This window comes from Equus caballus, chromosome 9, assembly GCF_041296265.1.
Source record: "Equus caballus isolate H_3958 breed thoroughbred chromosome 9, TB-T2T, whole genome shotgun sequence".
Taxonomy (NCBI): Eukaryota; Metazoa; Chordata; class Mammalia; order Perissodactyla; family Equidae; genus Equus; species Equus caballus.
The window spans coordinates 65,880,564-65,907,402 of NC_091692.1; the positions used below are offsets into that span (position 1 = coordinate 65,880,564).

General features: G+C 38.9%; 1 protein-coding gene and 1 long non-coding RNA gene across 5 annotated transcripts in view; one reads left to right on the plus strand and one right to left on the minus strand.

The window, feature by feature from the left end:
- ZFPM2 (zinc finger protein, FOG family member 2) overlaps window positions 1–8,667 on the plus strand; it is a 439,892-nt gene extending 431,225 nt beyond the window's left edge. For all 4 annotated transcript variants that reach the window (XM_023648859.2, XM_070221671.1, XM_070221673.1 and 1 more), the window contains 2 exons: window positions 1,927–2,151; window positions 5,158–8,667. In XM_023648859.2, the coding sequence (XP_023504627.2) occupies window positions 1,927–2,151; window positions 5,158–7,649 (2,717 nt within the window). In that variant the 3' untranslated portion in view covers window positions 7,650–8,667. The remainder of the gene's footprint in view (window positions 1–1,926; window positions 2,152–5,157) is intronic.
- The window catches only part of LOC138915419 (uncharacterized), a 51,204-nt gene continuing 32,473 nt past the window's right edge, over window positions 8,109–26,839 (minus strand). Inside the window, exons 2-3 of the long non-coding RNA XR_011421340.1 lie at window positions 20,966–21,140; window positions 8,109–9,737 (exon numbers count right to left, since the gene is read on the minus strand). This is a non-coding gene — a long non-coding RNA (uncharacterized lncRNA). The remainder of the gene's footprint in view (window positions 9,738–20,965; window positions 21,141–26,839) is intronic.

Here is a 26,839-nt window from a genome sequence, read left to right on the forward strand (position 1 = left end):
CTTGGCCACGGGGCCAGCCCCATAATTTTGCAATTTTTATTTTGAAATTCTATACTGTACTTGCCGTCCTTACTTCTCATTCAGTAGAATTTGGTCCTTAGCTTTCTCCTTATCTCCTTCAACACAATCTTCTTGAGCCATCTCCTTCACTATCATGGGTTCTACTACCGAATATATATTAACAATTCACAAATCACAAGTCCAGCTATTTCTGCAGTTTTAGACCTCAGTTGCTGCTTTTCCCGTGTCCCTCTGTATTTATTATAGAAATGTGAAATCCTATATATCTAATGTGACCTTATGTCCAAGTTTGCCTGGATTAATCCCAATTTACAGTGTTATCTGGTATCCCTCTCATTGGTGCCCCCTTTAACTACAAAAGTGCCACATTGTACAATACAGTGACAGATTTGGTCACTCTATATGTGCTGTAGCCTGAATTCATCGCCTCTCTGTCTCTTTTCCTTGTAGAGATGAAGGAAGCCATCACTTACACAGAAACATTAACAAGAAGCCTTGGTAGCAAGGAGAAACTTTACCATCTGCTCTAGCATCTGGTTGCAAAGTAGTGATCATCACTTCCCATCAGTTCTTCTTCCTCAACATGGCTTTTCTTCCTCTCTGTCCCCCTTGCCATGGAGGCATTATGGAAGAGTGTTTGTACAAAGTTCTAATCCCAGTTCACCCACTTATATGATCATGAGCAAGTTACTCAACCTCACATTCCATGCCTGTAAATGGATGAGGGGGAAAAACACACCCATGGAGGAATTTTCCATGAGTGAATACATATCATAGCATGACTCAATAAATACTACATGAGTCTTAACTACAATTCAAAGTCTATCATCTATCTAGGTTACTGCAATTGCCTCCTACAAGTTATAAGTCCTCTTTCTAAATTCACTACCTTCAAAACTCAGCTCTACTGTCAGGATTCTATCACATCTGATTCTCTCAGTCTGTTGTTTAAAATCATTCAGTGATTCTCCATAATCATTGAGATAAAAATCTAAACTTCTTAAGAGAGCCTGCTGGGTGTTTGAGACTCTGTTTCTGCCTTCTACAACCTCATCTCTCCCAAGCCCCATCATGTTCCTTGACCGAGTGGTACAGTACAGCCTCCCAGCATTCACCAGTCCCCATCTCAGGCTCCCATGGCTTTCCTTGGGCTGTTGCCTTGGCCAGGGAGACCCAACCCTCTTCACCTGATGAGCTTAATTTCATCCTTAACAGCTCAGCTAAGGCATATCATCATCTTCCCTCTAAGTCTTTCTCTGGTCTTGTCCTCCCTCGAGGTATCTCACTAGCCTAGTCTCTCTTTTCCATGCTTCCACAGATTCCTGCAACCGAACAGTCCTTGCATTCTAACATAATTATCTGACCGCTTGTTCATCAACCCCGGGAGACCTTAAACTCCTTAATGACAGCAGTTTGGCCTTTCATTTTGTTTTACACCGAACCCAGCATAGAGTCTGGCACATAGTAGGCATTCTGTAATTAATTTATTAAATGAACAAATGATGTCAGAAGTTGGCATCAAAGCTAACTTTAATTCAGCCATTAGATCCTTTTAATCAAACAGATAAGCCAATTTACATTGCTGTTTATAAATGCATATTTTTCTAAACCATAAATACAGTGTAAAAAATTTAAAATTAATCTTTTGTTCTTTTAATGTTGGCATTTCCTACAGTACCACTTTCTAAAGAGTTTGTGGGAAGGTAAATTGCATTGAGTGTAACCATTTTTTAAAAGCTTAGTCCTGTACTGTGGAACCACATCCAAGACTCCACTCATCACTGTCTGATTGCCTAGTTCAGAAGCTGAGAGCAGTCTCTGAGAAAAATTGAACTAAATGCTGCTTTACCTATGGTTGGCTCCAAATGGGCAGCAGCTAATGTGTCCCTGTGATTTTGCCTGCAGAAGATATATTCCCTTGCAAGTCCTGCGGCATCTGGTATCGGAGTGAGCGGAATCTGCAAGCTCATCTGATGTACTATTGCAGTGGAAGGCAAAGAGAAGCTGCTCCAGTGGCAGAAGAAAATGAAGACAGTTCTCCTCAGATTTCCAGCTTATGCCCCTTCCCACAATGCACCAAGAGCTTTTCAAATGCCCGAGCTCTAGAAATGCACCTGAGTTCGCACAGTGGTAAGTGCCTCCCGTGTTGCTTCTTTTGCTCCAGGAGACTCTCTATATATTCATTCATAGATACATACATATATACGTCTATATCTGTCTAACTATATCTATCTATAAAATCAAAATCTAGCTTACTGGACCCAGCTGGTTGTTAGCTTATGTCACTTATAATCAGTATATTCTACTCAAAGGACTTGCATCTGAATTCTTTTTAACTAAAATGCTCAGATTGCAGGCCACATCATTCTATTTTTTTCAAATGAAGTAAAACAACATAATTTTACAAAGAAAGTCAGAATGCCCTTTGTATATTGTCATTAATATTCATTGATTTAAGCATCAAGTGATCTTTGGAAACTGACCATGTTCTTCTCCACTTGGCAGAGAATAAGTAGTATGTACATGAGAATAAGTATTTGCTGAATTGAAACAGAGCTCTTATTTTGATAGATCCAATTAAAATCACACTTGAGAGAAATTAGCTTTCAAATCTGGATCCATAAAATGCTCTTGATTTCCAGAGTGTGCGTCATAACAGCTTAGTTGATTTTTCCGACATAAAATCGCTTTTAGTACTATGTTTTAAAATTCCTTAAGAAAAATTAGACTGAAAAGCCATTTTTTTAAAGCCCACTCCTAACAGCAAGGTGGCAGCTATTCCCAATTATTTTAGAATTGTATGCCCGATTGTTGTTAGTATCATTACATAGTATTCTAAGGCCCATATTTTTTTAAAAAGTTGAAGTTAACCAAATGTACAGAATTATATTAACTTTAGTTATTTCTAGGAACACTCTTGGATGGGCAAACCAGGGTTTGGAGTCAGAGTTCTTCAGCATGTATAAGACTAAACTTGCAGGAAACCTCTTGGTGACTTCTTTGCTGTTTTTGCTTGGACTGAATAATTGAAAAGTGAAATAGGTGCTGAGTTTTAAAAAACTAGCTCCGACCTCCAACACTCCAGTGCAGGGCAAGCTTTTGTCTTTGAACCTATAAAAATAGGCAATTTCCTTTCTACTCATTCTTTCCCCTGTCCCTACAAATGAGCTGTCTCTATGTAGGTGATAAAGCAGAGGAAGCAGAAGTAGGTTGGTTGTCTCAGATGGTGAGTAAAGTCATGCACAAAACAAAAATAGAGATAGAGGGATCTTTCCAGCTAAAGAGAAAAATGAGTATTGGATTAGTTAAGGAGAAAAGGAGACGGGAAGGAGAAGTTCCCTTTTATCACTGAAAGATTGGGTTTGCTCTGACATATTTTCAGCTTATAAATATAAAAGGCAATTCTTGTTTTAGTCTCAAGTGCGGAGGATGAGCCAAGCCTTATGTTTAACCATATGCCACAAATGGACACTAGAGTTGACCTTAGTGAATAAAAATGTCCAGATCCCAATTCCAATTCCTGGTAGGGAGGAGTCGTAGTTCCCGTCTGTGCCCCCCAAGCCACACCCTCCTGCCCCCCCCCCCCCACGCCCACCACCAGGTAAGTCTCTGGACACAAACTGGGTGTCCTACAATTCAACTCAATTCTAACACTATCTACCCCAAGATAGGGTCAGATTCCACAGGTTAAGGAGTTGGTCCTACATGATTGCCCCCTACATCCACTTCAGATGCCAGTTGAAAGCCCAAGTTATTACCAGTACTTCTGACCAACCAGCTGTAAATCAGAGGTTGCCAAGACTCCCTCCTTGGTTTGGATTAATTTGCTGGGATAGCTCACAGAACTCAGAGAAACGTTTTACTTGCTAGATTACTGGTTTACTATAAAATGATATAACTCAAGAACAGCTGCATGGAAGAGATGCACAGGGCAAGGTATGGGAAAGGCCTAGGAGATTCCATGCTCTCTTCCAGCACCACTCTCCCCAAGTTTCCACGTGTTCACCAACCTGGAAACTCTCCCAACCCTATCCTTTTGGGTTTTTACAGAGGCTTCATTACACAAGCATGATTGATTAAATCATTGGCCATTCACAATTGAATTCAATCTCCAGGTCCTGTCCCCTCCCTGGAGGATTTGTGTGGACAGGGAGGTGGGTGGTGGGGATGGATTGAAAGTTCCAACCTTCTAATCATATGATTGATTCTCCTAACAACCAGCGCCCTATCCTTTGGTTACCTAAGGGCTTTCCAAAAGCCACCACATTAACATAACAGAAGACACATTTATTGCTCTTATCAGAAGAAATTCCCAGGATTTTAGGAGCTGTGAGCCAAGAACTCTACAGACCAAATACAAATGAGAAATATATTTTGGACATTTGAGTATATATATCTTATAAATCACAATATCACAGTGAGGTTTACCCAGCAGTCATTGGTGGTATTCAAAATATTTAGAAACAGGCAGTGATCAACCAGCATGGATGCTGGTCCTAAATTACTATATTAGTGTACTAGAGTCTACCAGCTGAATATCAGCCCTGAGTAGAGATAAACCACGTTCAGCAAAACCAACAAATAAAATTCTACATTTGTACCAAAGACAAAGTAGGAGGTTATTAATTACTTTACAAAATGGTTCCTATTTGGGGTCTTTAGAATAAAGACCAAATCTAGTGCACTGAGAGTTATTTGATTTGCACACAAGTTATCAATCTCAACTCTAATGAATGCCTACATCTTTCTAATGTAGAGCATAGTGTTGTGGTAAGAAGGTTATTAGATTAGAAATTATAAAATCTGAGATTTAGGCATAGCTCCATCACTGAACACCTTTATTATGAGAATCAATTCCCTTAACCTCCTTGAGTTTGTTTTCTGACCTGTAAAGTGGAGATACTGGTGCCTATCCAACTGTGATGTGACAATATCCATGAAGGTGCTTTAGAAACTATTAAGTGCTTTTACTGTTATCACACATGGCAAAAGACGTCAGAAGAAAAAAGTTAAATATCACAAATGAGATTCTGAAAGATTTCAATTTATTCCTGTTGTGTTGAAGATATTAGATCATTAGCAAAGGTTCATTTCATTAAAAACCCAACAGTATTCTTATTTTGTATATCTCTCCAGGAGTGAAAATGGAAGAATTCCTCCCCCCTGGTGCTAGTCTAAAATGCACCGTCTGTAGCTACACTGCTGATTCTGTGATCAACTTTCACCAACACCTGTTCTCCCATCTCACTCAAGCTGCCTTCAGATGCAATCACTGCCACTTTGGCTTCCAGACTCAGAGGGAGTTATTGCAGCACCAGGAGCTCCATGTCCCTGGCAGCAAACTTCCCAGAGAAAGTGACATGGAACACTCTCCAAGTGGAACCGAAGACAGCTTACAGCCAGCCACAGACTTGTTGACCAGAAGTGAACTCCCCCAGAGCCAAAAGGCCATGCAGACTAAAGATGCGAGCTCTGACACAGAGCTGGACAAGTGTGAGAAAAAGACTCAGCTCTTTCTCGCTAACCAGAGACCAGAGATACAGCCTACAACAAACAAACAAAGCTTTTCTTACACAAAAATCAAGTCTGAGCCCTCTAGTCCGAGACTCGCCTCATCTCCAGTGCAGCCTAATATTGGGCCTTCTTTCCCCGTGGGCCCTTTCCTGTCTCAATTTGCTTTTCCCCAAGACATCACAATGGTCCCTCAAGCTTCAGAGATCTTAGCCAAGATGTCTGAACTGGTACATCGGCGACTGAGGCACGGAAGTAGTAGCTATCCTCCTGTAATTTACAGCCCCTTGATGCCCAAGGGGGCTACTTGTTTTGAGTGTAACATAACATTCAATAATTTGGATAATTATCTAGTGCACAAAAAACATTATTGCAGCAGCCGATGGCAGCAGATGGCCAAGTCCCCAGAGTTCCCTGGTGTTTCAGAAAAGATGCCTGAGGCCGTGAGTCCGAACACTGGCCAAACCTCCATAAACCTTCTCAACCCAGCTACTCACTCTGCTGATCCTGAGAATCCACTTCTTCAAACATCCTGCATCAATTCTTCCACTGTTTTAGATTTAATTGGGCCAAATGGGAAGGGCCATGACAAGGATTTTTCCACTCAAGCTAAGAAGCTCTCCACCTCCAATAGCAATGATGATAAAATTAATGGAAAACCTATTGATGTGAAAAATCCCAGCGTCCCCTTAGTGGACGGGGAAGGTGACCCAAATAAGACTACCTGTGAAGCTTGCAACATTACCTTCAGCCGACATGAAACTTACATGGTCCACAAACAGTATTACTGTGCTACACGCCACGACCCTCCACTAAAGAGGTCTGCTTCCAATAAAGTGCCTGCCATGCAGAGAACCATGCGCACACGCAAGCGAAGGAAGATGTATGAGATGTGCCTACCTGAACAAGAACAAAGGCCTCCGCTGGTCCAACAGCGATTTCTTGATGTAGCCAACCTCAGCAATCCTTGTACCTCCACTCAAGAACCCACAGAAGGGCTTGGAGAGTGCTACCACCCAAGATGTGATATCTTTCCAGGAATTGTCTCAAAGCATTTGGAAACTTCTCTGACGATCAACAAATGTGTTCCAGCTTCCAAATGTGACACTACTCATTCCAATGTTTCCTGCTTAGAGATGGACGTGCCCATAGATCTCAGCAAAAAGTGTTTATCCCAGTCTGAGCGGACAACCGCGTCTCCCAAAAGGCTGCTGGACTATCACGAGTGCACTGTGTGCAAGATCAGTTTCAACAAGGTAGAAAACTACCTGGCCCACAAGCAGAATTTCTGTCCCGTCACTGCACATCAGCGTAATGACCTGGGTCAACTCGACAGCAAAGTGTTTCCCAATCCAGAAAGCGAACGAAACAGCCCTGATGTCAGCTATGAAAGAAGCATAATAAAATGTGAGAAAAATGGGAATCTGAAGCAGCCTTCTCCCAATGGAAACTTATTTTCATCCCACTTAGCAACTCTGCAAGGCCTGAAAGTCTTTAGCGAAGCCGCTCAGCTCATTGCTACAAAAGAAGAAAACAAACATTTGTTTCTTCCACAATGCCTTTACCCTGGAGCAATAAAGAAGACAAAAGGAGCAGACCAGCTTTCTCCGTATTATGGAATAAAAGCAAGTGATTATATTTCTGGTTCTCTTGTCATCCATAACGCTGACATAGAGCAAAGCACAAACGCGGAAAATGAATCTCCCAAAGGCCAGGCTTCTTCAAATGGGTGTGCTGTGCCGAAGAAAGATTCCCTGCCGTTGTTGCCCAAAAATAGAGGCATGGTAATAGTTAATGGTGGACTGAAGCAAGATGAGAGACCCGCCACCAACACCCAGCAAGAGAACGTGTCCCAGAATCCTCAGCATGAAGATGGCCACAAATCTCCCTCGTGGATCTCGGAGAATCCGTTAGCTGCAAATGAGAACGTCTCACCAGGAATTCCCTCCACAGAGGAACAGTTGTCTAGTATAGCAAAAGGCGTGAATGGCTCCACCCAGGCTCCAACCAGTGGGAAATATTGCCGTCTGTGTGACATCCAGTTCAACAACCTCTCAAACTTTATAACTCACAAGAAGTTTTATTGCTCATCACATGCAGCAGAACATGTCAAATGAAATAACTAAATACATAAACATCAGTCGCCTTTGGTACCAGTGTTTAGTATGTTGTTCTACCCAGTCCAGAAAAAAAAACAAAAGCTGTTTGAATTACATCTGGGCAATCAGGAGATAATTCATTATGGCTGAGTTGAAGACTTAAGGTGTAATTTCATTACAGTCCATTAGTCAAGTGTATTATTGGTGCCATTTTCAAAAAAGAAATTAATTTATTTTACCAGCAGTATTCATAGCTGTGGTTATGTTATTTTTTATTTAAAAACTTTATATTAAAGTCATTTGTAATGTTATTGTATAGTTATTGTGTAGCACATATGGTTTGCACTGTATAGTAGCTTTTAAAGAAAATAGTCACAAACAATACAGAAAAGCATTTTAGAAATAGCTTCAAAAGCACTCGTGTATCTTGATTTCTTCTTATATGCTGTTGCAGATATATGTATATGCTAAAATATAACTTGCAAAGATGTTCTAAATACATGTGCTATAAGTTCGCCTTAAGATTTCAATTCTTGGATAATCAGGCTCCGTTTGCACTTTATATTTTAGCAGATACAGTCTCTTAGTCACTAGGCTTTGCATTCGTATGTAGCCGTATGTTTCTGTCCATTTTCTTAATCTTAAACATGTACGTTAAATGAAGATGGCAATTTTTTTCTTGTATAGTACTTGTATTTTCTTTCGCTGATGCAGCTCTGTCTCAATTTTTAAACCTTTGCTGTTAAATGCAATACTTTATAAAGAATGAACAAAATTACTGGAAGCAGTATTGTAAGTAATGAGGTAGTATTAATCAGTTTTATCTTTTGAAAGGCACAGTCTAAATCGAAACCCTAAACTCAATGCTGCAAGTATGAATTTAATTCATATATAAGATCTATTTAAATCTAAGAGTAGCAATACTGCACCTGGTGATCACAAAGATAATGTTCTACTTCTGATAGAAATAATTTCTCAACAAATGTTGTTACTATGCATGTATATGGATGGAATAAAATTCCAGATTGTTGGAGAAGTTTGGCACACTTTTTTTCTTTAAAATACAAGGGAAACCCTATATGCCTATTCTTTGTAAGGAGAATATGGTCAAAATGGAACTGAATAGCTGTAGGAACATGATGACAAACCAATAAAGGGATAGTTTGTCCTTTATATGCACCTAATTAATATCTCATTATATTAAAATGAACTGGAGACTCCAGGCTAGGGTACTAGAAAAGTTTTTCATTATAACTATATATAATAGGACTGTCTCTCTGGTCTCCACTTCCGCCCCAACCACCACCACTGTGGCACAGAAACAGAACAATTTCATAAGCGTCTAAAAGGCTAACAAAGCCTGTGCACAAGAGTAAGCACAAATGTTGATCAAATGCACCCAACTTTTGGACAGAGTTTACCAGAGAGAGAGGATTGCATTTTGAGGCACCGTGAAGTGATATGGTGAAGTGACTCTGATGAGTAAAGATGCACAAGTCACATGCTTGCAATTTGTAAAAGACACTAGATTTCACATGTCTCATTTGTACACTCCAAGGGTCTGCATATTGAGGGGTAGCGGAGACCAGACAGTATGAGTCAGATCATGGATGACCATTGCCCATCAAGACAGACTGTAGTCTACTGCAGTTTTGGAAATATCCTGATCTGGAAAGGCAATTACCCCAGTGTGGGTAAGACGCACTATTTGCAGATAGGCTGTGATGCACTATTATTCGTCCATATTGGATTTGGTAACATAATGAACATAAGGTGCTGGCCCCAAAGAAAACATATAAATACTGTGACAAAACATAAAAAATACTGGGTTGCTGTCAAGAACATTTCTCCAGTTCCTTGTTGACAATAACTATTTTTAAATGTAAAATCTTGACCTTAACTAATGTCTTCCATTTCAGTCAGTGACTAAACCATGAGGTGAACTGATATGCTTAATAGAGTTTTGCAGGAATCTGTTAAGTATCAGATCCTTGGGGATCCACAGGGAGGTTCATGAAGACCTGCGCAGTTCTCCAGTGGGGACTGGCAGGACTGGGTATTCTTAATAAGACTTCCTTCCCCAATTTCTTCTTCTTCCTCTTCTTTCTTTAAAACAAAAAGAAGATCAGCCAATCAATATGTATCTATCGATCACTTGGCCTTGTAATTACAATGAAGGCAAATGAGGTATAATATATGATTGCTTCCTTAAAGGAACTTCTAATCTGGTTCAGTTTAGTGCTTCTCAACACAGTTCCTGCATTAGAATCACCTAGGAAACATTAAAAAAATGTCAGTGTATGTGTATTTTTGGTACATTGGTCCTTGCAAAGATCAATTAAAGAAAAATTCCTGTCTGTGGGTTCTGGGAATCTGTATGCTTTAAAATCTGTCCAGATGGTTCTAACACATGACAGTGTTGGGAAACACTAAGTAGTAAACTAGGACAAAGTATGAAGGATGAGTGAGACTGAGGAGAAAGACAAAGAAAAATAAAAAAGGAAACCAAAATGGGATGAAAGAGCTGGGAAAGACTGTATGCATCAGGTAGGGTCTAGAAAGGTGGTAGAATGGTGAGGAAAGCTATCTGTCTTTTTGGGAACCCTGAAGTATTTGTGTACTGTATCCAAAAGAATATTTCAACTGTTGTTTGTATAGTTGAAAGTAGGTTCTAATAGCCATTCATAGAAGGAAACAGCGTAGGCTGAAGTAGTGACATTCGGACCACTGGACCAACTAACTCTGGAGAGTATAGAGGAAGAAGTGGTATTTCCACATGTGGAAATCAATGTAAATTATAGCATGAAAGTACCATGTGAGGGTGAAGAGTGAGTAAAACAATTTTTGAAAAAAGAAGGCTCAGATTGGAAAGTGAAAAAAGATGAGCATAAATAGGGATCTGGTATCACAAGGCTTTGAATGCCAGGCTAAGGTTTACGGGCTTGCCTTATTCCTTGCTTCTGAAATAGAGTCATGAAATGAAAACACTGTCTAGGAACAGTGATAGATTGAGTGTGAGGCCTAGAGGCTAGAGAGAGGGAGACTAGTGAGAAGGCCACAGTGATGGTCCATATGCAGGTTAGTGAGAGCCTCCAGCAAGTGAGTGGAGAAGGACAAGTCTGGGTATGGGGTTACAGAATGACTGATACTGGAGACCAAATGGAAAAGGAAAGCAAAGATCTTCAACCCTCACTGATAAAAACACCCCATATTCAATAAGAAAACATTTAGATCAGAATATTAGCACCAGTTGAATGGTGTGGAGGAAGGGCGGTAAAAAGAGTAATGGGTTATATTGGTTCTTCAGATTGTTCTGTGATATTTAAATCCTCTACAGAAAACCTACTAAATTAGAATATCTTACAGTGGGGCCTGGATTGCCGAGTTTTTTTGGTAAAGCGCCCTAGAGTATTCTCTGTTGTCCTCCTTTGACAACAATTGAGACTCATTGAATTAAACATGGACGGAATAGGAAGTTGTATTCTGTGGTTAACAGCAAAATGAATTCAGATGGCAGCAGAATTTAATACACATTGGTCTTCGAAGTGTTGCTATCTAATATGTAACATATTCAAGTGTTTAAAACCACTATGTTTTTAATATAACTCAACATGTGTATTTTAATATTGAAATTAAAACTAAAAATTGTCATAGAATCTGCAAACAAAACTTGAAAATCTTTTAATCGGGTGAAACTCTCTTGTTTTAAGGCAAAACTAAGAGTCAGAGATTTTAAGTGCCCAAAGTCACAAAACTGACGGGTGGGAGCAGAGACCTGAGTCTTGTTCTCAGGTTACCTCCCCTCACCATGTTCCTGTCTCAGCTAATCCAGAAGGAAAATACTAAGGCAAGCAGCTAAAATTCCAGCTACTTTTTCTCTCTCTGATATTTAAGTGTAGCTCAAACACTCTCTAGAGATAGGGAGAAGGGAGCATATGAGTTTCTCATGACTGTCATAACAAATTCCCACAAACTTGGTCACTTGAAACAACAGAAATGTATTCTTTCATAGATCTGAAGGGTGGAAGTCTGATATCAAGATGTGAGCAGTATGGTACTCCCTCCAGAGGCTCTGGAAAATACCTTCTTTGCCTCTTTCAGCTTCTGCTGGCTGTCAGCATTCCTTGTCTTGTGGCTATATCACTCTAAGCTCTGCCTGCCTGGTCACCCTTGCCTCCTCCTCTTCTCTGTATGTAATCTCCCTCTGCCTTTCTCTTATAAGGACACTTGTGATGGCATTTAAGGCTCACTAGGATGATCTCCCATGTCAAGAACCTTAATGACATCTGCAAAGATCCTCTTTATAAGATAAGATTTTCAGGTTCCAAGGATCAGGATCTGATATCTTTGGGGGCTGTTATTTAGTCTCCAATAGAAAGGTAATGAAATACTCTGGCCAATATGGAAGTGGAGAAGAAGGGATGAAGGAAAAGAGGAACTTCCCTTTTCCTTTATTCCCAGACACATTCTACAAATGTGTAGCAATGCAGCAGAAATTCTTATTTGCAAGCTGGTGAATCTCTTGGAACTTGATTGATGCATGAATGTTATTAACAAACATCAATGACATTCATAAAGAATATAGCATCTAAACTAACAGGTCTCAATTGATCATTTAAGATCCAATCATGAGGCAGAATTAAGTCGGATGACAACCCTGCACCAGGCAGTATATCCATTTGGAACTTAGCGAAACTTATTAATTCAGAGAATCATGAAAAAGCAGACACAGGCTGGGCAAAAGTTTACTTTGGCACTATCTAGAAAAAAGAGTTTGCTCAGTATATTAACAGAATAAACAAAATTGAAAGAAAATAAACTGTTTTCAAGAACCTTAGCAGCCTTACTTTGCATATAAATAATTATTAATTTCAAATGATTTTTATCTTCATATTGAAGAATGTCAGAGCTTTTTGCTTGGCAACACTTCTTTGATCATTAATTCTATCCCCTACATATAACATAGCCTGGTTGCAGATGATGTAAATATATCAAATTCACTAAATCCAGAACTTTCTTTTTTTTCTATTTGAGATTCAATGACCCTCAAGAAAAACAATTAATCAAGTAAAATGCAATGTTGTTATATTTATGAAAAAATATGCAATAACCAAAGTCTTTTAAAATTAATAGTAGGAATATAAAACTTTATAAAAATATAAAAAATAAAAAAATATACTCAATATCATGGCTAGTTTAAAAAAAGAAAATGATAACAGAAAGAGGAGGAGATTCAGATGAACAAAGGATGAAGGAGATCAACATAGAAATCATAAGAAAAAAATCTTGAGAGGAAAGCAGAAAATTCAAGACAAAGGAATTAACAGGAAGCTGTTCACACCAAGGCACTCACAGACACACCTCGGGTGGACATACGGATGCCTTCCTCCTGCTGCAATAAATGAACTGTCCCTGGTCTTAGTCAAAGCCAGTCCTTCCACTTAAGCTTCCCATTCCCTCTAGCCAATTTGATGATTTTGCTCCTTCAATTATTCCCTCTCTTTCCTGGCAGAAGAGAAACAGATGAGTCTTTTTGAATTTTTGTAAGGACTTGAACAAGAAGAATTAATATGTGCTCTGAATTGAAGTCTGAAGCAGAAATGAAAGGGTCCTTCTCACATGTCATGGATTGGATAATAATCCGTCAATTTGCTCATCCCAGAAGTTCGAAGGAGTTTCAATATTGCTCAGATTCAATTCCCTGCCAGTGTTGAGGATGGAGGCTTGGAGCTGATTCAATTTAATTTAGTGATCAGAGGAATGTGAATTACACATACACAGTGTTGGGCAGTAAGTGTTATACCTACCACATCAGTACTACAATTTTTATTATACCACTGAGCAAACTGAGGCTTAGAGCAGTTGGATGAGTTCTCCAAATGACAGAGCCAGTAGAGCCAAATCTTGAATCCAGTTGTCTGTCCACTAGATTTTTTTTTTAGGAAGATTAACCCTGAGCTAACATTTGCCACCAATCCTCATCTTTTTGCTGAGGAAGATTGGCCCTGAGCTAACATCTGTGCCCATCTTCATCTACTTTATATGAGGGTTGCCTGTCACGGCATGGCTTAATAAGCAGTGCATAGGTCCGCACCCAGGATCTGAACCAGCGAACCCCAGGCCACCAAAGCAGAACGTGTGAATTTAACTGCTGCACCACCAGGCCAGCCCCAACAAGATTTTGCTACCTTTTTCCATAAGGCCCTGGATCTTACTCCCTTTACCTCAAGACAGATCCCTTATGATCTTTTTGCAGGTCTACTTCACACTCTTTTATTACCCTCTGGCACTGGAGTTGCCTGAGTTAGGATAATCCTATGTCCCATTCTGCCTGGGACAATCCTGGCCTGGTTCAGAATGTATCTTAAACTTTCTGTAATAAATGTCATCATCAAGAGCTGCATCAAAATAAGCTGGGATGGATTCCACAGACTTCCACTTAGTATATCCAGCTTCTAACGTTGTTTCTGCTACTGGTGGGTAAGGTGCATGTCCAGTGAAAAGTTTTCTCCTTAACATGTGGTTAAAGCTGAAGGACAACCAGAGGTAACCTGTCTATAGCATTAGCCCTCTCCTGATGCAGTGTAACTAACACCTTCTTTTCAACAACACGTAAGGTACTCCATGATAAAGCACATTTGGGCAGAAGCAACTAGGGACAATTTAACCCTTCTGTTTTTCAGTGGTTGTGGGAGAAGATTTTGGAGTTCCTTCCCCTGGCTCGCTATTGGGTGTAACTGTGTCCGGATTGCCAAGATGCACAAAGCCCCACTAGGTGACGAGATCTATGAAAAATGTGAGGAATTACTGATTAGAGTGTGGAATATGCTGCAAATAGAAGGGTAGTTCTCTAATCGTCGAAGTTACAGATGGACATTAGTCTGAATGCTCTGGTTACTCTGGTTTTATCGTGTAGTATATGGTCCTACATGGTATAAATATACAGCTAGTTATCTATTTGGTTGTTTGGTAACATATTTTTATGTGGCAATATGTCATTTCAGCAGAAAATGCATAAAATGAAATGCCATATTTGAAAATAGAATTAAGAACTGAAGTTTATGTTTTTCAGGAAAGCTAGATAATGAATGTGTAACTTCCACAAATTGTTTTTCGACAACTACCGTTGACTAAGGAAGCTGTAGAGATATAACTAACCACACAAAACCAAGTCACATAAATCTGCTCATGAATCCTCAGCAGCTACTTCAAATTCAGGTGGTATTTAACTGATGGGGTCTGAGGATTATGATTCAATACGTGCAGCTACAGGAAGTGTTTGTGTATTACTCTGGAAAGTATGACTTTTCATTGAGATCAAATGACTGGTCTGTATTAAGTTCGCTATTGGAATGGGGATAGTGCACATATAATTTAGAATTTTTCAAAATAAGCTACAACATCCTATCAATTGAAATAGAAGTCATACTTGGGAAAATTGGAAAATATATATATACTCAATTTAAGTTAAATTTAATTGACTTAATGATTTAATTTAAACACATATGTTTATTTGTGTATATGCATACACATAGAGTAATTGAACTAAAGTTTTCTGATAAAGCTGATATTGAACCCAAAATAATAATTGCATTGCAATTTTCGCTTTCTTTTTGCTTCCCACCAGCAATCAGATTTTAGAAATGTTTGGATCACTAATTTGAAGAAATTACTTTGTATAGCTGTGTGTATGTCATATAATGATATTAATCTTTTTTTTTAGAAAGTCCTTTGAATTTGGGCTGCATTTAATTCAAAATCGTTTGGAAATCTTTATTCAATATACTCAGCAAATGGAGTATCAAAGCTTTTCAAAGAAGCCAACAAAAATACATGAAATTTATGACTACAAAATGAGGAGTCTAAATTTATTCAACATTAAGAATTAAAACTATGTCCAAGATTTAGTTTTAAAATTCTTTTTCTTTTTAAAGATTGGCACCTGAGCTAACATCTATTGCCAATATTCTTTTTTTGTTTGTTTATTTATTTTCTTCTTCTCCCCAAAGCACCCCAGTACACAGTTGTATATTCTATTTGTAGGTCCTTCTAGTTCTGCTATGTGGGACGCCGCCTCAGCATGGCTTGATGAGTAGGGCTATGTCTGTGCCCAGGATCTGAACTGGCAAAACCCTGGGCCACTGAAGCAGAATGTGCAAACTTAACCACTCGCGCATGGGACTGGCCCCTAAAATTCTATAATTGCATTTTGTATTATCTCAATTTGAGGGAATGCTCTTTTGTTGGGGTTTCTATTTGTAATTGGATCAATTTTTATTTTCTATTGCAAGGGAATGAAATAAGAAAGCTCATGATCTTCCATTATCTATACCCAAAAAATAACAGAGACAAATTATTTGATCGTTTTTCTTTAAAATGTATTTGCCAAAAGAAGGCAGTTAAATGGAAAGAGAAACTACTCCCTCTGAGGATATATTGGCTGAAATATTTGCACATTACAATTAAAAATAGAAAAAATAAAAAAGTGAAAGTATCTCATTTAGCAATTTCTGAGATTATGTTATATAAATATTAAGAATAAATACACTGCTTTTGCAAAATATTTGTATACATATATTATGAATGTGCTCTTATATTCACTGAGTTTATTTTTGTCTTTAAACATTTTTATTTTAAAATAAGATTGGCAGAAGAGTTGCAAAAATAGTACAAAGAATTCCCATGTACCTTCACCCAACATCTTTTCATATTAACATTTCATGTAACCATGGCACATTTATCAGAACCAACATTGGAACACTGTTATTAACTAGCCTGTGTGCTCGTTTCTCCAGGTTTTTACTGTCCCTTTCCTGTTTCAGGATTCAATCCAGGACACTATGTTGCATTTAGTCATAATGGCTGCTTCGTCCCCTCCAATGTATGACAGCTCCTCTGTCCTTTAATGTTCTATGGCCTTGACACTTTTGAAAAGTACTGATCAGATATTTTGTAGGATGTTCCTCAATTTGGGTTTGTCTGATGTTTTCGTATGATTGGCCTGGAGTTAGAGATTTGGGGGAAAAAGATCAGAGAGGTGAAGTGCTTCTCACTGCATCTCATCAGGGGATGTGTGATGTCAACAGAACTTATCACTGGTGATGTTAACCTTGGACGCTTCCCTAAGGTTGTGTATGCCAACTTCTCCACGGTAAAATTGTCGTGTTTTCCTTTCCGTACTTTATTTTTAGAGATGAGTCACTAAATCTGGTCTACGTTTCAGGGGTGAGGAATTAAGCTCCACTTCCTGAAGGGAGAAGTATCAAACAATTTGTGGACCTATGTTAAAACCACCACATAATGAATAAATATTTGCAGGGACTGGCTGGTGGCATAGTGGTTAAGTTCACATACTCTGCTTGGATGGCCCAGGGTTTTGCGTGTTCAGATCCCAGGCAGGGACCTAGCACCACTCATCAAGCCATGCTGAGGGGGCGTCCAACATAAAGTGGAGGAAGATTGGCACAGATATTAGCTCAAGGACAGTCTTCCTCAAGCGAAAAGAGGAAGACTGGCAAGAGATGTTAGCTCAGGGCCCATTTTCCTCACCAAAAAAAAGAAAAAAGTATTTTGGGGAAGATACTTTGAGGCTGTGCAAATATCCTGTTTCTCTTAAAAGTTTCACCCACTGATTTTAGCATTTAGTAATGGATCTCCCCTGCAGCAGCTGTTACTGTGGCACAGACCTTTATGAAACTTGTCCCTTCTTCCACATTTATATAGTTATTCTTTTTCTGCCTCTGGACCATCTCAGTAGGTAGAGTTAGGATGTATGTATGTATAGCAATGAGTGTATGCACACATTTCTATACTTATTTCTGTACTTTTTGTTGTTGTTAGTGCTGTTTGTCACTCTGCTGGTTATTCATAGGGTTTTAATGGCCAATTTTTTGTGTGAGTAGGTGGCCAGGTCCTTCTTCCTAGCCTGTCCTAATCTGGAAGCTCTGCTGAAACCTGTCCCCCATTGGTGACCCTGGTGGTATTTGAAGTACTGGTGGCACAACTTTCAGCATCACAGCAACACACAGCTGCCACAATATGACAACTGACAGATAGGTGATGTGGTTTGCTGACCAGGAAAGAACCCAGGCCACAGCAGTGAGAGCACCGAATCTTAACGACTAGACCAGCAGGGCTGGCTATTTCTGTACTACATATATTTTAAAATAAACATGAGTTCACATTAATATATCAGACTCTATTGAAACCAGCCCTTATGTTATATTTTAATGTTCAGGTCAATATAAAGAATTTTTTTCTTTAATATACATTGAAATGTTTTATTTCCACTTTTTTAGAAAGAATTTTATTTTTTTAACTTTTTAATTTTTATTTTATTTTATTTTATTTTAAAGATTGGCACCTGAGCTAACAACTATTGCCAATCTTTTTTGTTTTTCTGCTTTTTCTCCCCAAATCTCCCCAGTACATAGTTGTATATTTTTTTAGTTGTGGGTCCTTCTAGTTGTGGCATGTGGGATGCCACCTCAGCATGGCCTAATGAATGGTGCCATGTCTGCACCCAGGATCTGAACCAGGGAAAGCCTGGGCCGCCAAATCAGAGCGTGCAAAGTTAACCACTTGGCCACAGGGCCAGCCCTGAAAGAATTTTATTCTTAAAAATGGTTCATGACTGTAACTAATTTATAGATCCATTTATATAAGAATTAATTTTTTCTTAATAACTAAATATTTCAAAACTACACAATTAAAATTAATTTAACACTCCCCTTTTACTCTCAAAAATGCCATAATCTGAATAATAAACTCAAAAGTGACCCTACAGTGAGTTAATCTGAACTCCGTAGGCACTGTGAATGCTATGATTTATAGCAAAGCCTCTCAAGCTTTAATGTCCATACGAATTACCTGAGGATCTTGTTAAACCTGAGGCTCTGAATGTAGGAATGGGGAGGGGCCCAGGGGTCTGCATTTCTAACAAGCTCCCAGGTGATGCCAATGCTGCAGGTGCGCATACCACACGTTAGTGGCAAGACTGAGGACTACGTAGTTGTCCTTGCATGAGCGTTCTACGCAGTTATCCCGGGTTCCTCACAGTGTTGCTTCCTTCCTTTACTCTAGGCCCCAGAATGCCTCGTTCCAACTGAGCTCAGTATCCACTAAGTTCCACTCAAGTCTGCAACTCTTTTCTTCATTCCTATACCTATTTCAGTTTGGCAGCTTGTCCATAGTACAAACAAGGCAAGACTACTAACAAGACAAGTTTATATCAATTTGTAAATTAGATTAGCTGTATTTGACAGGAGGGAATAAGAGGGTGTCCCTTTCACCCTCTTTTCATCCTTTAGTTCTTTGGAGAATAGAGAAGAACTTTAGAACTCAGTATTTGCCAAACCACATTCATGTTTCACTTATTCACAAAAGCTGCCTCACCGTGAACTTACTTTGAATTTAATATTAATTTTGATGAGATTTTTAATCCAAGGAAAACACTTGTGGAGTCTGTTACAAGATTGGCAGACTCACACTGTGATCAGAGACAGATGCTTAAGGGACTAGTGGAGTCATTTGTGATTCAGGACCGTTCCTGGTGGGGGGTGGGGATGGGAGTGGGGAGAGAGAGTGAGAGCAGGAGAAACAGAGTAAATATGTAAAGAGTACTGCAATCCCATGGCCATCTGTGCTTCTGCATGCACAAATCTCAAACAGAAACAGACAGGATGAAAGCAAATGGTGTTAGTTGGTTTCAATATTGTGCCCTTCAAAATTACTCCTGTTTTACTCATTCATTCATTCATTTCTTTATTCATTCATTCATGATTACATTCTAGTTTTCAGTTCTTACTGTGACACAAGCATTATGATGGGACTGGAGACCAGATGTTAAGGGGTGGTCTTTTCCTCTGCTACTTTCGGGTAGAGAAGTGTAGAATGAAAAGTACACAAGTGAATACAATGTATTGTGGTAAATACTACATTGTTGCACAGAGTCTTGGAAGCACATAAGAACGCACCCTGTCCAATCTTGCGGATCCCAGGAAAGTTTTCCAGAGGAACTGCTGTCTAACTTGAGAGTAATAGACAAATAGAAGTTATCCAGGTAAAGAAAATCAAGGGGAAAATGACAAAGAAGAGGGGGAAGGGTAGGGGAGGTAGGTGGAAATGGGTTATTTGGGGAACATTCTAGAAGACAGATTAGCATGTGCAAAACCCAAATGTTGAGAAGTGCATAAGTCACTATGGTAACTACAACTTCCCCCAATTTTTCCTTTTGTTGGGCTCCCCGTCTTAGTGATGTCAGCACCACTCACCTGGTTACACTGGCCACAGACTAGGAGTAATCCTGGTCTTTTACTCTCTCATTTTACTGCTTCCCGTTTTAGACAATCATCTAGTTCTGTCAATTCCTCCTTCTAGAAGTATCTTAAATGCATTTTCTTGTCTCCACTAATGAGGCCACTCATTTATAGCTCAATTATCTCTTACCGAGGTTACTACAAGAGCCTACACGTTTATACACACACACAGACGTATATATATATATATATATATATGTGATATATATGTATGTAATATGCAACCTGTGTGTATGACAAATATGTGTATATATATTTAATATATATTTAGTATATAAGACATATATGTGTGTGTGTGTATATATATATATATATACTCAAAGATGATGAATATAAGGGGATCCTTGCCCTTAAGGATCTTTAGCTTAGTTAGTTTGTGTGTGTGTGTATGTGTGTGTGTGTATACATGCAATTAGTGACATGACATATATATAATATATATAACGTACAATATAGAGAGGATGACAAACCCTCAATTTGCCTCATAGAAAAAAGGAACCTGTCCCCCAGTGGTCCAGAATAGAAGGGAAATAGTCTCTGGACTGTCAATGAATCATCTTCTTGAGCCTCAGGAGGGCTGGCCCGGGAAGATGTTTCAATTATAGGATAAAGCTTCTGTCCTTAAGTAAATCAGGAAGGTCGCGAGGATTGACCCAAGGAGAACACTATAGTGTTAAAGACCGGAGCATCAGCCCGATTGGACGGCATCTTTAGCAGGACATCTACCAGGTACAGCCAGCTGAGACAAGTGCTGGGAATAAGGCTAATGACAGCTTTATTATAAGAAAGGCCTTATTTCACACAAAGTTTACACGAATATATTGAAAGAAAGGAGAGGCTTGTTTGGGAACATCACGCTCAGTTCCTCGCTGGAAACCATTGCCTGGGAGTAATGGCGGGGTTGCCGCCACTTGAAAGCTGATTTGGAAATGGAAGGGCTTACTTTATCTCACACCCCATGACTCATGGGGGAATCACTGAAATCTATTTCTCTTAATGTTTTCCAAAGAGACTTACTGATCAAAGTTGTTTCCTTCCCAGAGGTGTGTTCCTTCCAGCACGGGGATGAGGCATATCTCTGGGACACCCAGAGGACATTTATAGTCACTTCCCAAGTGACTCTTGTTCTCTGGATTAAAAACGGAAATTATCTCTCGGCTGTCAATGTAACATCTTCCAGCAGCATGAAATTCTGTCAAACAGAAATTGAAGATGAATAAAACGAAGATACACACTCAGGATTATTCCTATTGTGAAGCAGCAGTGCTCTGCACTCACGATTCTACACCCTAATAGTAGATTTAGGGAAATAGAGACATACTGGTTTTCTAAATGCCCCTGTACACTTTGCCACGGGAAGTAGCGGTGATTGAATAGACTGACAAACGCTGTGAGCATATGCAATGAGCCAACTATACAGCACTCCAGGGCAGGATTACAAATGATTTGTGAGCATTTGTTGGGGGGGGGGGGGAGTTATCATAATTCCATTTGTAATTTATGTTTGCATGAAAATGCAGTTTTTAACCATTGCTAGGATTTGAGGAGCAAGTGCTACGTGTTTTCATTTTGTCAGACGCCAGGGAATTTCAGCATGTCAGTTCAGTAATAACGCATATCTACATTATTGGATGGCTGATTTTGAAGAATAAATAACTACTCTTTATAGGAACAATATTTACAGAACATGGCTGGTGTGTGCAAAGCTGCTCATTACCCATCAGGCTTCATTCTAAATAGACACACACCTAAATTCAGGACAAAGAAAAGAAAGGCTAATGAACACGAAAGCCAGAAATGCCTTCATTTTAGATATGTCAGCAACACCCGAGAGACAGTGTTTTAACGAGTATTAGAGAGGGAAATTGTACAGAGGCCCAGCCAAATGACTTGTGTCTGAAAATTCTCGTGCTTGGAGTATCAAGGAGGTGGTTTAGAAGACGAGAAAGAAAGAAGACATGGAGATAGAGATAGAAAATCGTGTTAAGTTGTTAGATGTGAGAATGTATGAGCTCAAATGGGAGGTGAGGGATAAAACGAAAGCTTCAAGAATTTGGAAACAAATTCCAAATATTTTTATACGGGCAGCAGTCCTTAAAGTTATATGAGCAACTTTAATTTTTTTTTGAGCTTGTACTCCTGTGCATTTTTCTGGAAAAAGGGGACATAATTTTACCAGATTTGAAAAGGAGCCGATGCATAAAAGCTCAAGAACTACTACTATATTAGGAGATTTAAGGAGTTTAAATTCCCCTCTGTGGAACGTAGGGTAGATGATATCCTAATTCCAGAATTTAAACTCAGTGTTTTTCAAATGCTTTTGACCATGGCCAAAGAAAAATCTTTTACCTAGAGACCCCATACACAGTCTTTCTTTTTCTCTCTCACAATTGAAAAAAAAGTTTCACGACATAGTTGTTATCCTTCCTGTTAGATGCACTCTGATATTTTGTATTCTATTCAACTCCATTCTATTCCAAGAAATTCTATTTCATTTATAAAATGCTAGTCATGACCTACTAAGTTGATTTCATGACCTGTTTGTGGATTGCAGCCTACTGTTTGAAAAACACTGTTTTAACTGACTAAAAGGTGACAAGTACAAAGGAAAGAAATGAGGCAATGCACGATTTCAATAGATGAGGTGAGTTCTTCTTTCTGCGTTTACAAAGGTTTGAGTAAAAAAGAAACAGTTGACATTCAGAAAATTGACATAAGGGGAATTGGAGGGAGGAGGATAAGAACCTCCCAGTGAGATGAGAGCAGGGTTTAAAACTCTGTCTAAACTAAATGAAAGGACAAGTCCTGTTAACTCAGAAAAAAGATGTTAGTTCCCTAAACAAAACAAAAGCCAACTTTAATAACTTTTTAATACTTTGGTTTGTTGTTCTACAAGTAGAGCCAAAGTTGGGCAGCTTGTCTGAGTACGAAGAGAAATACTACCCTCTGTGAAAAGAAAAGAGAAGATGAGAGGAGAAAGGAACTGGGGAAAATATTGATAACGTTATTTGGGGTTCTTAACAATAATATTTCTAGAACTAAACGTGTGACTTTTAGGCTATCATTTTAATGAGAAGGTTTAGATTAGAGAAGTAACTGTCAAATTGGGTAGACCAATTACTCACGTGTTTTTCCTTCAAAATTATAGGTCAAGACCAGCTTGAAGGGAGGCATGGTCGTTCAAGCTGAAAATCTTTTGGAAGGTGGCGTCAAGCGTCTTGGAACAATTCACTTAGCTAATCACAGATGGTTGCCAGATATGCAGTCTAAACTTTCGTTTCTCTAACAAATGTCACAGCTAAGAGAGGCTGAACTTTGGGAAAGTGGGAGTGATTCCACATGAAGGATAACTTCTGTTCCTATCACGATTTCATAGGAAACAGATAGGGAAGTGCAGCGTCACATAAGGGAAACCTCATAGCAATTCGAGTTGCCCACCAATGAGAGATCAGCATCGCCAGAAAAGAGACTCCGGTTACTGATCACCTTGGGGATTCCTCTGTAGGGGCATCCTGAACTTGAGGATCTCCCAAGTGCCTGGCAAGACTCAGGTCACTAAGATTCGAAGGAGTGAATATTTAGAAATTGCTAATAATTCAACAAATTAGTTAAACTGAAGTTTATCATCAAATTAATACATTCCATAAATATACCCTACAGGTCTACTTCCCTAGTTTTTTCTCTTATGAGAGAGTGCAACCTGATTTTGTTCTTTCATCCCCTGGGGAATTGCCACAGTCATTGATAGGAATGTTTGCCATTGTGTCAGTGGTTGTAACTATTTTTGAGTGACAGAATTTTTCAATAAGCTGATAAAACTTTCTTCAGAAGAGTGGACATAATAGACAATCACACAATCTTTTGCAAGCAATTTGAGATTTCGGAAATCCTACGATCCATCCATAGGCAGCTAGAATATAAACCTAGGTTGCGAGATACTTTGATGTATTTGATCTAATATGAAAATCCAGCTTTTCTGCTGGTTTGACTACTTAAGAACTAATAATAAACTTTAAGCTCTCATTTGCGGGTAGGGTGGAGAGAAGGAGGAATCGTATTTATAAATCTTCCCTGTAGTTGTCATTACATACCACTGGCCCATATCATTTACCTTATAATAGTTAAAAACATATGTGTCAGATTTAGTCTAATTTCTAAGAAAGCCCTCTGTTGTATTTCTGTTTTTCTTAAACAAAACTTCAAATTAATTTTTTTGACAGAAAATGCTTCCTTCACTAAGTTAAATCATTTTTTTTTATCAGCCCAAGATAGCACTTGAAAGGAGAATTAACGCATGGATGGACTAATGAACGATTTAGAGATCCCTGTAATGAGGGGTAAACAAAATGACTGTTAATTATCTAGTGAATCATACCCAAGAATTCCCATTAGGTTAGGTTGAGTTTCCAGAATTTTTTTCCCAGAAGAAAGCAGAAGACAAATTCAAACTCCCTAGAAAACTTTAGGCTTGGTTGTTCCAAGACAAAAATAGTCATCAGGTATGAACATACATAACTACCTTCCTTTCTTTTCTTTTCTTTTCTTTTTTTTTTTTTTTTTTTTTTTTGAGGAAGGTTAGCCCTGAGCTAACATCACCACCACCAATCCTCCTTTTTTAGCTGAGGAAGACTGGCCCTGAGCTAACATCCATGTCCATCTTCCTCTACTCTATATGTGGGACATCTACTACAACATGGCTTGCCCAGCGGTGCCATGTCCTCACCCGGGATCCGGACCAGCGAAACGGCGCTGATGAAGCAGAACGTGGGAACTTAACCGCTTCACCACCATGCAGGCCCCTACCCTCCTTTCTTAACTTCTTGTAAGAGCAGAAAATCCATTCAGTACATCATCTGGTCCCCTATTACAGAGGAGGTGTTTGGTTTGATAAACACCTGAACAAGGATAATAGCTCTATTTATCATGGATCCCAGGGGCAATGGATTTCCCTCCTCCACCCAACACTGGAATGGTTTTGATATTGTAGATACACAGCACCATCACTAGGTGTGATACCCATTGTTCTGTATCAATTACAAATATCCACAATACAAACCCTGCATAAGCCTTAGAAGCTAAATTAGCAGATTTAGCTGGACCCAATAAATACTAAAATTCCATTTAGGCTTTTGGATACAGCTTTACAAGTATTCCATCTACAGAGAAGCAGTAGAAGAGAAAGAAGTATGTCGACTCCCTTCTTCACTACCTGGGCCTGTTAACACTCAGGAGGGATGAGGCCCCATGTTCAAGGAGATATAGATATACGCATATACACACACACATACATATATAAAATATTTACATATATAATATTTACTTATATAAAGGTACGCATAATATAAAATATTAAATAACTTCTGTTTTCTTTGTAGTGCATAACCTATAGTATCAGGAGAAGTTGACTCAAAGCCCATTTACATTATCATAAACTTTTGACTTTTAAAGAGCATGTTATATCTATCATAAAAGAAATTAAAAGAGGATAAAATGTTTTTTTATTGTAGTCTATTATTGGGAAATGACTTTAATGGAAGATTGACAAACAAGTAATTTCATTAATATTAATAACTACTTGTCATTCAATTATGACTATTTTTGCTAACACACAAGTCAGTATCAAGAAACGAGAATGCCTACAACAATAAAACTTGGGACTCCTTCTCAAAGTGAGACACAGAGCTGAGTTAAAAGCATCTCCAGTACACTGAATCAACTTCAGTTAAAAGAATGCAAATATCTCTGAATTTTTTAACCAGGCGAAAAGACACAGGGAAATGATTTCTTCTTTTCAGCATTTTAAGAAGGGAGGAAAACAAAAACTTTGTCCGAGGACATCTGTAAGCACAATTTAGTGTCCTTCAAAAGACAGATTGCTGAGCTTGGAGGTGACAGGGAGCAGCAGAGTTGAAGCCCATTTTGAAGATGCTCCCAATTGTCAGCCTCAGGAGAGATGTGATGCAGTTTCTGATAAGAATAACGGATTTGGCTCATTACCTACTGAAAACATCTGTTGCGAGATGGAGTGTCCTCAAAGCAACAGGGAAATTTCAGCTTCCTTCAAAATTGGCAAGGGGGGGGAGTTGGTGAAGATAATACTTATTACCCACAGGTACTAAGAAACAATCTAACGTAAAAGCCTTCTTCTAGGGGATTACCTAGTTTTAAGATCAACCATAAAAATTCAGGTCAGGCTTCTGAGAGATGCAACAAATATCAACAAACACCCATTGAAATGAATCATGAATCATTCTCTTCAATAGCAACTTCTAAAAATGAGAGAAAGAGAATGACTTGGTGACCTTTTAGAGACTGTCTTTCCTGTCCTGTACCAACTGCCACAGAGGCTTCTTGTTTCTTTAATAAATGGTCCTCAAGTCACTATTTAAAGTAAGCAATGTATTCCTGGAAATACAGAATGACTACAATTTTATCCCATCCATCTAGTGGATTTATGCACATTGAAATAACACCTATTTTGATTAGATTCATTAAGGACAATTTGCATTTTAGAATATCAGTTCCAGGCATAAGATAGTGGTGGCTCTAAAAGATAACTGGAAAGACTTTTGAGACGTCTCCACTATTTAGAAGAGTAGAATTTCTTCACGGAGAGATGGGAAGGGATCACGTGCCAAGCTGTCCTCAACTGTGGACCCCCTACAACCCACTACCTGTGAACAACAGGATTCCAAAGTGCAGGTGGAAGTGGGGACAGAACAACAGAACACTTTATGTGAATGGGAATCTGAAGGGAGAACCTTACTTCTGGACAAGGTAGCACAGACGAGAACAATTTGGGAGATTTCCCATGGCCCGGCTAAATAGTGAGTGTTATGGACCAAGAGTTTGTGTGCCCCTCAAAATTCACATACTGAAGTCCTAACCTCC